This window comes from Rhododendron vialii, chromosome 10a (genome assembly GCF_030253575.1).
Source record: "Rhododendron vialii isolate Sample 1 chromosome 10a, ASM3025357v1".
In the NCBI taxonomy this organism is placed as follows: Eukaryota; Viridiplantae; Streptophyta; class Magnoliopsida; order Ericales; family Ericaceae; genus Rhododendron; species Rhododendron vialii.
In genome coordinates this window covers 34,679,309-34,695,094 of record NC_080566.1, presented here as the reverse complement: position 1 = coordinate 34,695,094, position 15,786 = coordinate 34,679,309, and the positions used below count along the sequence as shown (strand labels likewise).

The 15,786-nt window shown below is 37.5% G+C and overlaps 1 protein-coding gene across 1 annotated transcript; it reads left to right on the top strand.

Moving 5' to 3' along the window:
- Window positions 1–1,002: 1,002 nt before the first annotated feature.
- On the top strand, window positions 1,003–11,583 carry LOC131304398 (probable rhamnogalacturonate lyase B). Its single transcript, XM_058331624.1, has 17 exons — window positions 1,003–1,273; window positions 1,440–1,555; window positions 6,536–6,611; window positions 6,690–6,808; window positions 6,919–6,972; window positions 7,075–7,194; window positions 7,290–7,409; window positions 7,533–7,668; window positions 7,881–8,051; window positions 8,597–8,752; window positions 8,832–8,938; window positions 9,026–9,116; window positions 9,302–9,443; window positions 9,530–9,686; window positions 10,017–10,133; window positions 10,212–10,338; window positions 10,893–11,583. Exons 2-17 carry the CDS (start codon window positions 1,464–1,466, stop codon window positions 11,136–11,138), a joined length of 2,031 nt encoding a protein of 676 aa, XP_058187607.1. The 5' UTR covers window positions 1,003–1,273; window positions 1,440–1,463; the 3' UTR covers window positions 11,139–11,583.
- Window positions 11,584–15,786: the final 4,203 nt, after the last annotated feature.

Sequence of the window (15,786 nt, the reverse complement as noted above, 5' to 3'; positions counted from 1 at the left end):
CCTAAAATTCTACAAGTTCCTCTTAAAATACTTTGCCAACACGCTATGAATAACTTTAATTACAATCATTTTTGGTGACAAGACAAAATAGGATAATATTTTTTTGAAAAAAAAAGAGAGGATAATATTTGATATTGTGTCGATCTTCTAAATTTATTAAATGCATCTATAATGATGGTAATTCACTTAAATAATCTTCGAACTCTTCTTATCAAGTAAAAATTGTAAAAATGATAATCTTACGTGCATCGATATGGTTGGACGAATTAGGTCAAAATTTGGCACAACCACCCAATGGGTTAAAATTTTGTTCAAAAAAAAATACCAAACCAAATAAGAAATGGTAGAGTAGATAAATGACGACTTGATGATTCTATGTCTTGACTTAATTTTTTAAAACAGAGAAGCCTCAACAACTCCAAGTAGAAGGAGCAATTCGTTACATTTTCTTGCGCTTATAGCGGAAATTATCCTTTTCAATAAGTCAACCAAAATTACCTAATACAAGGGGGGGAAAAAAAAAACTAGGCTAGCAGTGAAGGCCTGGATTTAGAAATTTGCTCCATCTTAGGTTCGGATTGGGGGTTGCCATGCGCAATGTGCTGCACACATCCGAACCGTTGATTTCAGCAATCAACGGTCCGAATTGCCGAATGGTTGGACGGTTGAGATTACGCGCAACACCGTGCAATCCGGACCGTTGATCGATAAGATCAACGGTCCGAATGTGCACAGCACTGTTCGCACAGCATGCCCCCCGGTCCTTGTTTGCACTATCAACTACTTTTGGGTCAATTCATAGTTCATAAGTAGTTTTGCTTTTGAGAATCCTGCAAGTGAACGGTGAGATTGGTTCCCTAAAATTAGTCGAGATGTGTGTAAAATGGTCCGGACACCTAAGTTATTAAAGGGAAAAAATAAATAAAAAAAAGACCCTTCAAAATTCAAATCCATAGAAGCACCTTTATAAAGTGCTACTAATGAACCATTTAGTTCTCATTAGCTTTTCGTATCTACACAACTAAACAATCCCATTCCCCTGTTTCATGGTCAAAAGTTACCCGCAATAAACTCCAAAAATGAGATTCAATAACGCTTAGATTATGGGAAAACAACAAAAAAAAATCCCAAACCCACTTGCACCTGTGCTTTAATTCAGTAGAATATATCAGACTTAGGCACTAAACAGGATAGACCCAAGAAAATATACCCACAAAGCAGCTTCTTTTGTACAATACACAGAGTAAATACATACATACCTCGGCTTACGGAGGTGGGTTTTGGCGTTTTGCCCAAATTTCTCTCATTTTTCTTTCTTTTACTGTTGATTTTTATAAAACCCATTTGGATTTTTTCCCAATTGTGGGTTGATAATCACACTGTGCTCTGTTTTCTGATCGATATGTATGTATCTGTTTATATAATGATGAGATTTGCAGGTGTGTGGATTGGGTGAGCTAATAATGGGAAGGCAATGGATTCTGATGTGTGGATGGGCTGGAGTTGTCGTGCATTTGTTCTTGGTTGGAGAGAGCTCTTTGAAGACCCCATTTAGGTTTCTTCCTCATCCCCTGCTTTCATGCATACAAGAATATATATGCTTCTATATACATATATCATATATGTAATATGTGTATATCTCTATTATAAAACAGAAGGGTGTGGGGACAAGTTGTTAGAACGGCTTAGATTTATTTGATCCAAAGGCTGTAGTGCATCTTCCCACTTCCCGGTTAAGTGCCCATGATTTTCATCTAAATCACACAACTGTCATCCCCTTCCAACTGGAATGTGTAGTGCCGTAGGCACGGGCTAACACTAGTATATATATATATATATATATATATATATATATATATATATATATATATATATATACTGTGTGTTTGTGTGCATTGGCATGCATTTTTCGCGATTCGAATTCGGTTTTATGATGTTTGTGTGCCTGAAAAATGTTGAGAAAAGAAAAATAAATTCGTTGGGATTTTATTGCTACAATAAATAGTTGCATGTACGCTTTTATAGTTTTATTACATAAAAAACAAGCGCGGTACGAAAGTACCAATGCTATGCACGGGAGCACGAAATATTTGTCATACTTAACGGTAGACGGGGAAGTTTCTCCGTGTTATATTTAATGTGGTATTTAATTTGTTATACTTAATTGTATTTATATCTCATCAACTAATGACGTACCCTTTTTATGGGGCTTGTTAATATGTGCTCCGAGGGCGTATGATAGAATTGCATGCGTTAAATGTTCTATTTCACTCCACTTTTTATGGAAAATGTAAAGATTATGACAAAGTAATAAACTGTTTCCTGGGGCTGCCGCCTCACCCCACCCCACCTCCCACCCCTCCATAACTGGCCGTCCACTCCCTGCTATGACGGGTTGTTTGGCTGCTTGGTGAGATCCTCCTGCGAATAAGCGCCCGGAATCAGAGCGGCGGTTTGTCCGGTGACATGATTACGACTAGGATTTTGTTTCCTCCTCAGGAAGCGTAATACAAAGAGAATAAGCTCAACCTATCACTACAGATTGCCTTTCAATTTTTAAAAACAAGAAGAAAAAAAAACACCCAAATTGCATATATAGTTATACAACTACATATTTATATAAATGATATATTCCTTCCATCCCAAATTACTGGAGCTCTTTGCTATTTGTTGGAAACGGGTCATGCTAGGAAATTAGGAGAAACACGTATTAATAACTTAGAACTTGGGAAAGACTCTGGTACACACTTCCATTAAGTGCTTTTTTGGCCTATTTTACGAATGTTTTTGGCTTTTTAAATTAAATTTTTATGACTTGTTTTTAGTGCACAGTACTTAGATTTATTCTGTTAAAATTTTTATTTTTTAAATACTTATTTTTCGATTTACAAGACAAATTCTTCCGCTAAAGTTTTTATTTTTCTTTTGTGAAGCTTTTACCTCGGTTTTCTTTTGACTCTTGCCTTCATATCTCTCTCTCTCTCTCTCTCTCTCTCTCTTCCTTTTCCTAGGGACGAAAAGTTAGTTCATTCACTTTACCATATTCTCATCTTTTTCTTTTGCATTTTACGTGATCTCTACATATTCTTTTCTTCTTCTTTTTTAATCCGCTTTATCTCTACAGACTCACGAGACAAACAGTCCTGGTTTTCTCTTTTCAAAAAGGAAGAAAGTTCATTCTTCATTCTTTACCATATCCATATCTTTTGCAGCCTCCCCGAGTTGCTTTAGCAACATTGCTGAAAATACGCAGATAGCGTGCTTGATATCGAATCCCATGAACTATGTCTAAAACTCTATCTCTCAATACAAAATAACGTTGATGTTCTTCCACTTTTTAAACAGACACTCTAAATATAAATTTCAACTCGATAAGAGAAGGATGCATGTAAAATGTGTGTTTGGTCATAAAATTGCCAACAAAGAGAGACCACAATATATGGACCTTCGAAATGTTAATCAACATGATTTCGAAACAATATATTATCTTAAAATTCATATTGACAAACTGGATTGAAACTCATGCTTGTCAAGATAAAAGCTGTTGTGATTTCATGTTTGATCAAAATCCTCATTACGTAAAATAGGACCCATCACGATCCCACTTGATGATTCTAGTCGCTCATTTTAAATATTTTAAATATTTTTGTTATCATGAATGCCAAAATCAAGTTAATCGGACATTTGTCATAGCTTGATCAAATCATATTGTCACAACAACACAACATTCATTTCTCTTGAGACAATTTTGCTTTGCTTAGGAGGATATTGACGGCTGATCAATCTAATTTTTTTTTTCCCTCAATGAATCCCATTTAAATCACATAAGAGTCACATGAGAGAAATCTATCGCATGAGAGGATCCACACCCATCTTATGCCTAATAAGTTTTACTAATTTCTTAGTTATTCGTTAATCATAATCTACACTATCCTAGTGACTTTCATATGCTTAACTTCATATCCTATTTAATTTGTTTATTCTCTAGTTTCTAATAATTACGACGACTCTCTGTAGTTTCCAAAATTATACATTTTCCCTTGGTTTCTTCTTCTTTAACACACACACCCCACCCCCACGTGTACAAAGGTCTGAAAAACACAAGTTGATTGATTTTTTTTTTTTTGAATGGAAAGTTGATTGATTTTAGCGCTTCACTTTATTTAACATACCTTAATATTTAAATATTGTACTCCAATAGTATTTTTTAGTGTTCAAAATACATGTAAGTTTTTTTTATCCTCAAAATACAAGTAAGTTGAACACTAGTTAAAAATAAATATTGAAGTGTGACTATCAAATTTTGGGGGTGCCAACAACGTTTCCCAAAGCATAAATACTAGCCGTTAACCAACCGTGGGCGGTCCACAGAGAGAGAGAGAGAGAGAGAGAGAAAGAGAGAGAGAGAGAGGGGCTTCTCGTACCGTTGGTGAACCCTAAATTCAGGGGCTGCCGCCGCCGCCACTGGTGGCGTTGCGCGCTTGAGCTGGCCTCCATGTCGATTCAATCGAGAGCTATTCAATATCCATCTCTCTTTATTACCATCGTTCCTCTCTCTCTCTCTCTCTCTCTCTCTCTCTCTCTCTCTCTCTCTCTCACACACACACACACACACACACACACACACACATATTATAACGTACACAATACGCACACTCGCGCTCACACTTTTTACTTTGCCTATTTAAAATGAATTGCGTTGTCTACTAATCGTTGACTTTCAATCCATCAACAAGCTTAAGTAGGGCTGCAAACAAACCGCGAGCAGCTAGTGGCGAAGCTTGTTTGTATAGGCTCGGCTCGTATAAATAGGCTCATTAAGTAAATTAGCTAGACTCAGCTTGTTAAGGGCCCGTTTAGCAAATGAGCCGAGCTCAAACACTACGAAGCTCGGCTCTGCTTTGCTCGTTTACGCCCTTTATTAGATTGTTAACCACCAACTCATCTAAAAGCTTAAGCTGTTAGAGAAGGGCAACTTTATTATTTATATTCTCAACATGCCCCCTCACCTGTAGCCAAACTCTCCTCTATAAGCGGGCTAAACACGTGTAAATATTTTAACATTAGGTAGGCGGTGAGGTTCGAATATAGGATCTATTGCCTGCTCTAATGCCGTATTAGATTGTTAACCACCAACTCATTTACAAGCTTGCTGTTAGAGAGATGGACAACTTTATTATTTATATTCTCAACACCCCTAGCTGTAAAGAAAGACCTAACCTTTCATGCGTAGCCAGACTCGAACGCATGATCTATTCTACTGCATGTTCTGATATTAGAGAAATCAGGGCGTAACTTCTTTTTTTTGGTTAAGTATCAGGGTGTAACTTTATTATTTACTATATCCTCAACATCTACATTATGCTATTTTTAGATGTTTTAATAGAACGGGAGATGGCCGCAGTTCTAAAATGGACTATTAGTTTATGGATGATAAGCAGGGAAAGACAGTATAATTAGGAAAAAGGATTTTCTGGACCATGAGCTAGGACAATGGAATATGGATCATCTACAAGTCTTGCTTTCTGTTCCTTATTTGGTACAAAATTGACGTAAAAGCACATAACTTTACCTTTTAAGTCTTTTATAAAGCTTGATATGCAAGTTTCTCAATTCGAGTTGGGATTAGTTTGAGAGAGAGAGAGAGAGAGAGAGAGAGAGAGAGAGAGAGAGAGAGAGAGATGAACCTATCTTGCTTCTTGCGTATTCGAACAAAGAGATGTGATTGCGAGGATGAGTCCCACAATATGTATGGTGCATAGATATCCAAAGGTGTGGATAGCTAAGTGAGAGAGAAGATGGAGTGAGTGAAGTAGATCAGAAAGTGCTTAGACTAAAACGTAAAATTCATGGGGTTAGTAAACTTGAAGATAATCTAAATTACTGTGATTTCGTAATTAATAAACAATGTTTGCATCCCTATATGGAACAGTATAATCCTAAATCTTGTTGAACTGTAAATGAATTAAATAAGCAAACAAAATCACCACGAATCTGAAGTTCCGAGATGAAATCTTGAAGTAGATAGGACTCCATTATTGTTAATAGAAATCCTTGATTTAAACCAATCATTCCGCCTGCTAATGAAAATAGGGTTCCATTCTTGTTACTTGTTTGCTTTGGGCTGAATTATCATATGCTATGATCTTGAATTTGTGGGTAGAATGTAGAAAGGAAAAGGAAAGGAGCAGAAAAAGTCAAGTTTTTATTTTTCTATTTAGTTGGATAATGAAATCAGAAAATGAATAAGTAGGTAATACCCAGAAAATCCATTGTTTTGGTTTGTTACCCCCAAATATAAACATGTCCAAGTAATTTGATTTGCCTTTCGTTTTCACTTGAAAAATTCATTATCGAAGCATTTTTAAGTCATGGTTTATGCAATTTTACTCACGATACTGGTGGGTAGAAAGTCATCAATTCTTTCCATCTCTCAGACCTGAATGGAGACACAAACACACTCAAGCATTAAACTTGCTCTCCTGGTCTTCATGTGTCGTCTATCCGTTTTTATTTTTGATTGGTTCAATTGCAGAAAATTTTCAGGAAGCATCAACGGCCAAGAACCAATGCTGTCGCCTCCAATCAATTTGCATATACTGGATCAGCATGTAAGACTGCAGTAATTTTGTCACTTAGCCAACACTTTGTGTAACATCTTCTCATAATACATGTCTATGATTTTCCAGGTTGTGATGGACAATGGCCTTGTCACTGTCACCTTGTCTTCCCCTCAGGGTATGGTCACTGCGATACAGTATAACGGAATTGACAATTTACTGGAACCCAATAGAGAAACAAACAGAGGGTACCACATTGACTTTCCTTTTATTTTCATTAAATCTTTACGCGAATGACGAATAAGACATTATTTGTCAAGATTTTGAACCTGTTTCATTGAATTTTAATTGAATGTAGGTATTGGGATGTCGTTTGGGGCAATCCAGAACATCTTAGTGGAACATATGACCTGTAAGTCCTCCTTTCTTACTCGAAAACATAATTCTGAGAAGAATTACACTGTGTTGTAATTGAAATTATTTCCTAACTAATCATTTCAATTGCTGTTGGTAGGCTGGAAGGAACACGTTTTAGCGTTGTAATGGAAGATGAAAATCAACTAGAGCTCTCTTTTACAAGGACATGGGATTCCACCCTGGATGGTGATGTTGTTCCCCTTAACGTAGACAAAAGGTGCTGCTGAAGTCCCACAATCAGCTTACTAAACATATCTCTAGTCACACTTCTTATCAAGTTACAAATGGTGATTTTGTGAATTCCGTTTGCAGGTTTATAATGCTGCGTGGCTCCCCAGGTTTCTACTCGTATGGAATATTAGAACACTTAGATGGATGGCCAGATGTAAATATCTACCAGGGAAGGATTGTATTCAAGCTTGAGGAGAGACTGTAAGATAAGATTCTTATAGTTTAGCTCATGTTCAAAAGCTAAGCAGCAATGACATTATTTTGGGTTCCTGGCAAGGTTTGAACTGAACAGATTAAATTTAATGTTGATCGATACATGACTAGGTTTCAATACATGGCGGTATCAGATGAAAGGCAAAGGATCATGCCAACAAATGAGGACCGCGTGAATGGCCAAGTTCTTGACTACCCTGAAGCTGTTCTATTGACAAATACAAGCAATCCATTTCTTAGAGGGGAGGTATATTTCACAATTCACACACTAATATGATCTACTTCTCCATTTGTGGATGCATAGTTAAAAGCATTGGTAAGGCAGTCTTAACTTTTGTCCGGTCAATTTTCCTGACAATTGAATAAGATTCCCTTGTGTGGTTTTAGAATATGAACTTAGGGTTTTGGGTTTAGCGTTCTAGGTTGAGTGGGATAGTTTCTTGGTGTGGTGTTGTGCAGGTGGATGACAAGTATCAATATGCATGTGATGACAAAGACAACCGGGTTCATGGGTGGATTTGCGCTGACCCACCTGTTGGATTCTGGATGATCACCCCGAGTGACGAGTTCCGAACCGGTGGGCCTGTCAAGCAAGACCTCACCTCACACGTCGGTCCAACCACCTTGTCTGTAAGTATCCCACAAAGCTAGTTCTCTATCCATAACACACCATGTAAGAGCTGGGATGGACACATCGTGTCTTTCATATTTGGTTTAATTTATGCTTTATCTAGAGCTTAGGGAAAAGAAAGGGGAAGAAGAGAAGTGTTCAAAGGAAAAGAGAGTAAGGAGAAAAGTGAGGTTCTTTTGTTTTGCTTTTAAGGAGAAATGGGGAAGAAATTGATAAAGAAACTAATGTGAGGACAAGAAGTGAAGAGGACAGAATAATCAATAAAGGAGGAAGGTAAATTTTTGTTAATTAGCCAAAAAAAGGGGTGAACTTTTGTCTAATTTTCTTACATTCTTCCCTTTCCCTTCGTCTCCCCTCTCTTTCCCTAGGTTCCAGAAACAGTGTTACTCGCTGGCCCAACATAGTGGCTCGTATATGCTCAACTCAATGCAACAACTGTTAATCCTAATGACTTATGTTTTGTAACGTTATTCAGTCCTACATTTGGTTTGTTTAGCTACTGTATAAGTGATACTAGTTCTTAGGTTGGGTTGTTTATCTCCAGATGTTTTTCAGCACCCATTATGCTGGGGAAGGTCTGGCAATAAAATTGCGATCTGGCGAGCCATGGAAAAAGGTGTTTGGCCCTGTTTTTGTCTACCTAAACTCGGCTTCACCCGACGAGGATGTCCAAACACTTTGGGAAGATGCCAAAGAACAGGTATTAGATTGGGCATGAAAGTTTGTACACTTGACTCTAATTAACACATATAAAAATCATAACTCTCAGTTGTATTCAGATGTTGAAAGAAACCCAAAGCTGGCCATATGATTTCCCTCTTTCAGTAGACTTCCCTCGTGCCAATCAACGAGGCACAGTTTCTGGTCGATTACTAGTCCGCGACAGGTACCTCCCTCTGCATCCTCTTTCATCATCATTTAAAATATATATATATAAAACTGTTTGGGGTTTGAAATACACATCTTAATTTAGGTACATTAATGAGGCCCTTATGACTGCGAACTCAGCTTTTGTGGGGTTGGCTTCCCCAGGAGATACTGGATCGTGGCAAAGAGAAAACAAGGTTGATTTTAGATTTCACTTATCTGCGACATAGCTTGAACATCAGTTGATATGTCACACATCCGCCTATATTTATTGAATTTTTCGCCTCTTGATGTGTACATTTGGCTAATTTATTCGATGTAGTGAACAACTAGACAGCTAATAGACTATTAAAAAGACTAATGCTTAATTTGAGTCTCTCAGGGTTATCAATTTTGGACTCAAGCTGATGCTGAAGGGTTCTTTTTTATTAAAGGCGTCCGAGATGGAAATTACAACTTATATGCATGGGTACCAAGCATTATTGGGGATTACAAATATGAAGCTTTGATAAACATTATACCAGGTCCTAACTTTCTCGTTGTTTGTTATATTTTTCTTTAAGGAAATGGAAATTGGGCAATGTTTGATTAAATGCATGGACATAAACAGGAAGACATATAAGACTAGGTGCTCTTGTTTATGACCCTCCAAGGGAAGGTCCTACCGTGTGGGAGATAGGGATCCCTGATCGGAGTGCTGCTGAATTCTATGTGCCATACCCAAATCCGGCTCTAATGAACCAGTTATATGTCAACCTCTCGGACAGGTGAGCCCTAATTCAAACAAAAGCTGCTTAGGTTGTATTTGAAAAGAAAGGAAAAGGGATTAGCAAAGCAATTGTCATCTCTTTTTACTGTTGCTTACCTTTATCGTCGCACAAATCCAAGATCCGAATCTAGGCTTAGATGGATCTTGGATTTGTAGAGGGTTTTTTGAAGGCAAAGAGAAATGGCAAGGGATTTTCCTACACAAACCAACCTGTAATTCGCTTCTCTTTCCTTTCCTTTATACATATCCCAGATCTAAATACAGTGTCAATGTTTGCGATCCTGTTATACACTACAATGGTCACCCTTGAACTGTATCTGAGCAGTAGGTATAGGCAATATGGATTGTGGGATCGGTACTCTGATGTCTATCCGGATGAGGATCTTGCCTACACTGTGGGCATTAGCAATTATGAGACGGATTGGTTCTTTGCCCAAGTTAATAGGTGTGTGTTTCAATGTTTTTATTTCAAGTTGTCGAGTTTGCTAGTTTTGCTGTTACTGGTTCTAACCTTGCTCTTCAGGAATGTAGGAAATAAGACTTACATACCAACCACATGGAGAATCATATTTGATCTGGATGATGTGAGCGAGACTGGAAATTATACACTCCGTTTAGCAATAGCATCAGCCCATGAAGCCGAGCTCCAAGTATGGAAGTTCTCTTTTTTGATTTTGCTTTTCCCCTATTCTTTTGTCATACCCCCATGTCCACCCTGCTTTCCAAATTTTGAAGCGTATTCATGATGGAACTCACTTCCAATCTGTCATACTAGGATCTGGCATACGCAACTACTTTTGGTCCACCGCGTGTTTAGTGAACCAAAATTAGCTTTTTACACAGGCAGGAACACAGTTGGTATGACAAACGGTTATGTTGTCCAAACATGGTCCATTTTGCCTGGATTGGACTTTCAGACCAGACATCCTACGTTTAATTTAAACTTTTGCAGTCATGTTAACATAAGCATCAGATATGAAATCTCACGAAAAACATGGGATACAAAATTCCTTGGGGGATGGGGTATAGTGGATCTCATCACAATTAGTCAAATAGGATAAATTGTGCAATGAGATCATATATCCCTTCACTATTAGTCTGATCAAACAAACATGGTCCGCTGTTGTCGTCACAAATTCACATCGATCAATAACCATTGTTCTCTAATTTGTGTTTTGCTTGTGAATTTTTTTTATCTGATAAGGTTCGAGTCAACGAGGCAGATGTCACAACACCCCCTCACTTCACAACCGGGTTCATAGGGAAGGACAATGCTATTGCAAGGCATGGGATTCATGGCTTGTATTGGCTATATGCAACGGAGATATCGGGATCTCAACTTGTTACTAGAAGCAATACAATCTATTTAACACAGTCAAGAGGCAATAGCCCTTTCAAAGGTATCATGTATGACTATATACGTTTAGAAGGGCCCCCTGAAACAAAGTAGGGCTGGATATGGATTCATTCTTTCAGTTTGTTTAAATTGTAGAAGCAATGTTATCTCCTGATGCGGACCATACAAAGAGGTCCTGGGTATTGGGTAATTTCATATGGTTGGAAGTTATGGCCTTCTGGACGGGATGGTTCTAAGGCCTAAATTTGGCACATATCCAACTTGGGATATTGGCTTAGACATTGGTTGGATTCTTAAGGAGTGTCTTTTGGGTTTTAGTCAAGTCAAAATATCTATTTAATTTCTAGTCAAAGTCTTTAGAGTTAATTAGTTGATCAAAGAGTGATTTGGTTTTTCCATGTCATTAATGTTAAGTGTAGTCAAAGCGTCAATTAGTTGATCTAAGAGTCATAAGTTTTTCCATGTCATTAATGTAGTCGAAGAGTCTATGTTCAATGTGTCTTTGGAAGTCTAAAGTTAGTTGAAGGTTATTATGTTAGGAAGTTCTAGAGTTAAGTTGAAATGGTTATAAATAAGATTGTAAGCCTTATGGCAAATCATGATTGAGTGAATGAAAAATTGAGTAGCTTTCAAGCTATTAGATTGTGTGATGTAATCTTTTCTTTGGTGTGATGCTAAAGAGCCCCTAGGTGTGATGCCTAGACCTATCCTTCTCTAATCCTTCATCTCGTTCTTCTTACAAATTACTATTCACGTCCACTGTTCATAGCCCTTTATCTTTGTGTCTGATTATACTTTGCCCTATTTCAATCTGTCCTACATCATATCCATAGGTTAGGATAAGTGTTTGATATGTATGACTGTATAATAGAATTGTTGTCTTGTTTACATGTGAAAGAGGAAGCTTTTACGTACACATTTGACTTTTCTATCTGCCTCAAGGACTATACCGGCTAGACCTTTTGATTACCTGGTACGATATGAGATTCAAAACCTTGCTCTGGCTAGACCTTTTGATTAGGAAACATTTGTGTGAGTTCAGTTTTCGCATAGAGATTGCATTCAAAATGATGTGGCAATGAATATTATGGGAACTTTGTGAGGAAAAGAATCGACCTAGTGGATGCTTGTGTTGTATCTCGGGTGGCAATGGGATTATGATCTTGACTCTTGAGAACATCTCCTTCCAGTCAAATTCTTAAAAATTCACACAACCCTTCTCTTTAAACAAATTATAGCTGCCAAATGTTCTCTTCCTTCTTCCCCTCTTCCTTCTTCCCCTCCGCCCAGGGTTTTCACCACCCTTGTGCGGCAGCACAAAGGGACTCTTGTTGGATGTTTTCCTCATGCCATCTCGGTCTAAAATAACAGAGTTTCTTTATGTTTTTTCTTCATTTTCCCTTTCTTGGCTTCTCCTTCATCAATGTTTAGCTGTGATATTCCATAATGCGTACAAGACGACGTGGTGATCAAATGACAACCCATACTATTTTCAACAATAATGGTATATGCATTTGTTTATACACGTACATAAAAATATAACCCCAAATGGCATCAAACCCACTCCAAATACCTAACCCAAATAAAACACTGTCTATAGTCCAACAAAAACTTATGAATATTATGCACAACTGGTAACCAAACCAGTTTGTGAGAAGTAGACTATTCTCATGTACACTACAGTATCATATTAGTTTCAACCAATTGGGTATTGTAAATGCAGCCTTTGATAATTCCACCAATTCGGTATCGTAAACAATTTGCAAACACCACTTTCTTCAACAATAACAGTAGATAGTCTGAATGCCAACAAAAGGTTGGTTTTAATCTGTAGAGTCATTGCCAAATTTCATGGAACTTCACATGCCCCATTTAGTCTCCTATTTGCCTCACTTTCTTTGGTCAATACTAACTTCCTTCCCTTGGAGTTGAAATTAAATTTCCATTGTATTTTTTTGTCGGCAAAAGTAAATATTTATTCAAAAGAACTTGACAAGGGTACATCAAGTCGGGGGAGAGGAAGTGAATCTAACCAAAGGTTGGATGAAAAAAAAACACCTAAAAGGACAAAGCCCAATACATCCAGTGGGTCGAGCCCAAAACACCTAAAGGACAAAGTCCTAGCATCCAAATGGGCCAAGCCCAAAAAAACACCTAAAGGAACAAAGCCCAATACACCCAGTGGGCCGAGCCCAAAACACCTAATGGGCCGAGCCCAAAACACCTAATGGGCCAAGCCCTAACACCCAAGTGGGCCAAACCCAAAACACCTAACATTTTATTTGCCTAATGTTGTATTGGTGGTGTGGTATTCATGTCAAAATGGTAACATAGTCTTCGGTTTTTTGGCAGTTTCACAATTTCTTTCTACCTGAAGTCATCATTCGAAAACTGTATTTGCACCAAAATGCATGAGTTTTGCTTGTAATTTGTTCAACATTAGGGCGCACTCCACATGCTTGCTATTGGAAATTTGCAAACCTATACGACTGAATTTTTTTTTTAACCTTACACGTATAACGGGGTGAACAGAGATGGATACGTCACGTAGCGGCCGCTATTTAAAGCTTCTCTCTCAAAACTATGTTCTGATTATTTTGAAATGATGTTGTTATGTTTTTCGCCTTGCAGAGGTCCAGGGATCATCAATAGCCGAGAACTGAAATTATAGCAAATCGGTACTACAATTGGCACGTAAACTAATTAATTTGTTTTTAGTATGCATTGTGCAATGTATCGAAACACGACAATCGAATAAAGGTGCAAAGAATGTGCAAAGAACATGCCTAAAAACTAGATTGTTGAAGTCTATGTTGCATGGATCCCCTAAATGAATAGAATTTGTATCAAAACACGACAATGGGATAAAGGTGTGAGATGAGACCATTCAGCTCACACACACTAGCAAATGTATTTTGTAATTTTAGCATTTTAGGGTTATCAATTTTGGACTCAAGTTGATACTGAGGGTTCTTAGCAATTATCAGTCAAATTGGTTCTTTGTGTGTGTTACGATGTTTTTATGTTAAGCTGTCGAGCTTGCCAGTTTTGCTGGTACTGGTTCTAAAATTGCTCTTCGGCAATGGAGGAAATAAGACTTACGTACATACCAATCACATGTAGAATCATATCTTTTAATAATTTTTTTTGGTACATAATCATATCTATATAATAACGGAGCACATTATTTGAATCTTACATAGATTCATCTACAAATCTTAACCATTGAAATCTATATCCCATAAATCTCCACCCTCCATTTTACAAAATGGTATTTTTGTAAATACATAACATTTTTAGAGCGAAAAATAGAGCACTTATCCCAATCACACAATTTCCTCTATGTCTTCCTCTACATCTTTGGTATTCAAAATTTGAATCTCTCTCTCTCTCTCTCTCTCTCTCTCTCTCTCTCTCTCTCTCTCTCTCTCTCTCTCTCTCTCTCTCTCTCTCTCTCTCTCTCTCTCTCTAGATCTCAAACTTTCTTCTCTCCTTTCCATTCATCTGTCACCATTAATTCTTGTTGTTCATATTTCAGACGGTGAGACCATTTTTTGTTTGTTCGTTCATATCTGAGGCGGCGGGGCCGCTTTTTTACTTTGTTGTTGTTTGTCTTTGTTTTCAGCCCATTTGTAATTCTGGATAGTTACAAACTCGCTATTACGTCGCGTCGTGCCTTTAGGCACAGACAATTCCTATGAATATGGTTGGGTTTTTTTTATTTTTTTGTTTGCGTAGTTGGGTTCGTTGGATAAGGATTGATATATTGCACATGAGTTCAATGTTTATTTGCATGTGCGATCGTTTGAGCAGGCCCGAGCATGAACCTATTTAAGAAAAAAAATTCCTCTATAAATCAGCTTTGTTGGCGGGGGTGGTCAATAATTTCGTAATTCATTTTAGTTGTGTTGAAAACGCATTGCGCCATGCAAACCCTAGTCTTTTAATATGCAAAGCCAAGGTATATATCATTTACTGAAATTAAGCATGTGCAAAGAATGTGCAAAACACGTGCCTAAAAACTAGATTGTTTTGGATGCCAAAACACAATTTGAATTGTACCCTATACCTATCTATAACTATAGTACAAGATTTGAAACAAAGTGAACTTTGGCTGAGTGGTTGAGGCCTGTGTCATGATATGGTGCTAGTGTCTCTCTCATGGGTTCGAGTTACCAAAAAACATTAATACCTAAGATTTGAAGGGTGCCAAGCCGTCGCCGGCCCGGCTAGCTTCTCCCATGACTAGAAAGAATAATTTACTTGGTAATACAATGCTAGATACAAGATGCGTGAATACCTAATTTTACAGGTGATGGGCAAATCATTCTATAGTATATAGGAGTATTATAGAAACAGAACTCATGACGTAAAAACTAGTTGTATACGAAAACCATGTTTCTCAAGCTTCGATTAGTAATAAAATTGTTTTGTGATCTGCTCGATTGGTTAACAAATCTAGTACGAGCACATTTTTTTAAGGTTATTAATATATGGAAATCGAAGTTAAACCACTCACAAGTCACTATTTAGTTCAATTCAACTCGTTTATAATCCTAATAAAATAGGCGTATAATGAAGAACACCAATTTTTATTTTCCTTTCCTTCCTTATCGATTGGGTATCGTAAACAATTTGCAAACAACATTTTGTTGAACAATGACAATTCAGAGCAGAGATAGTCTGAATGCCGACAAAAGGGTGATTTTGATCGATCTGTAGAGTCATTGCCAACATTTGT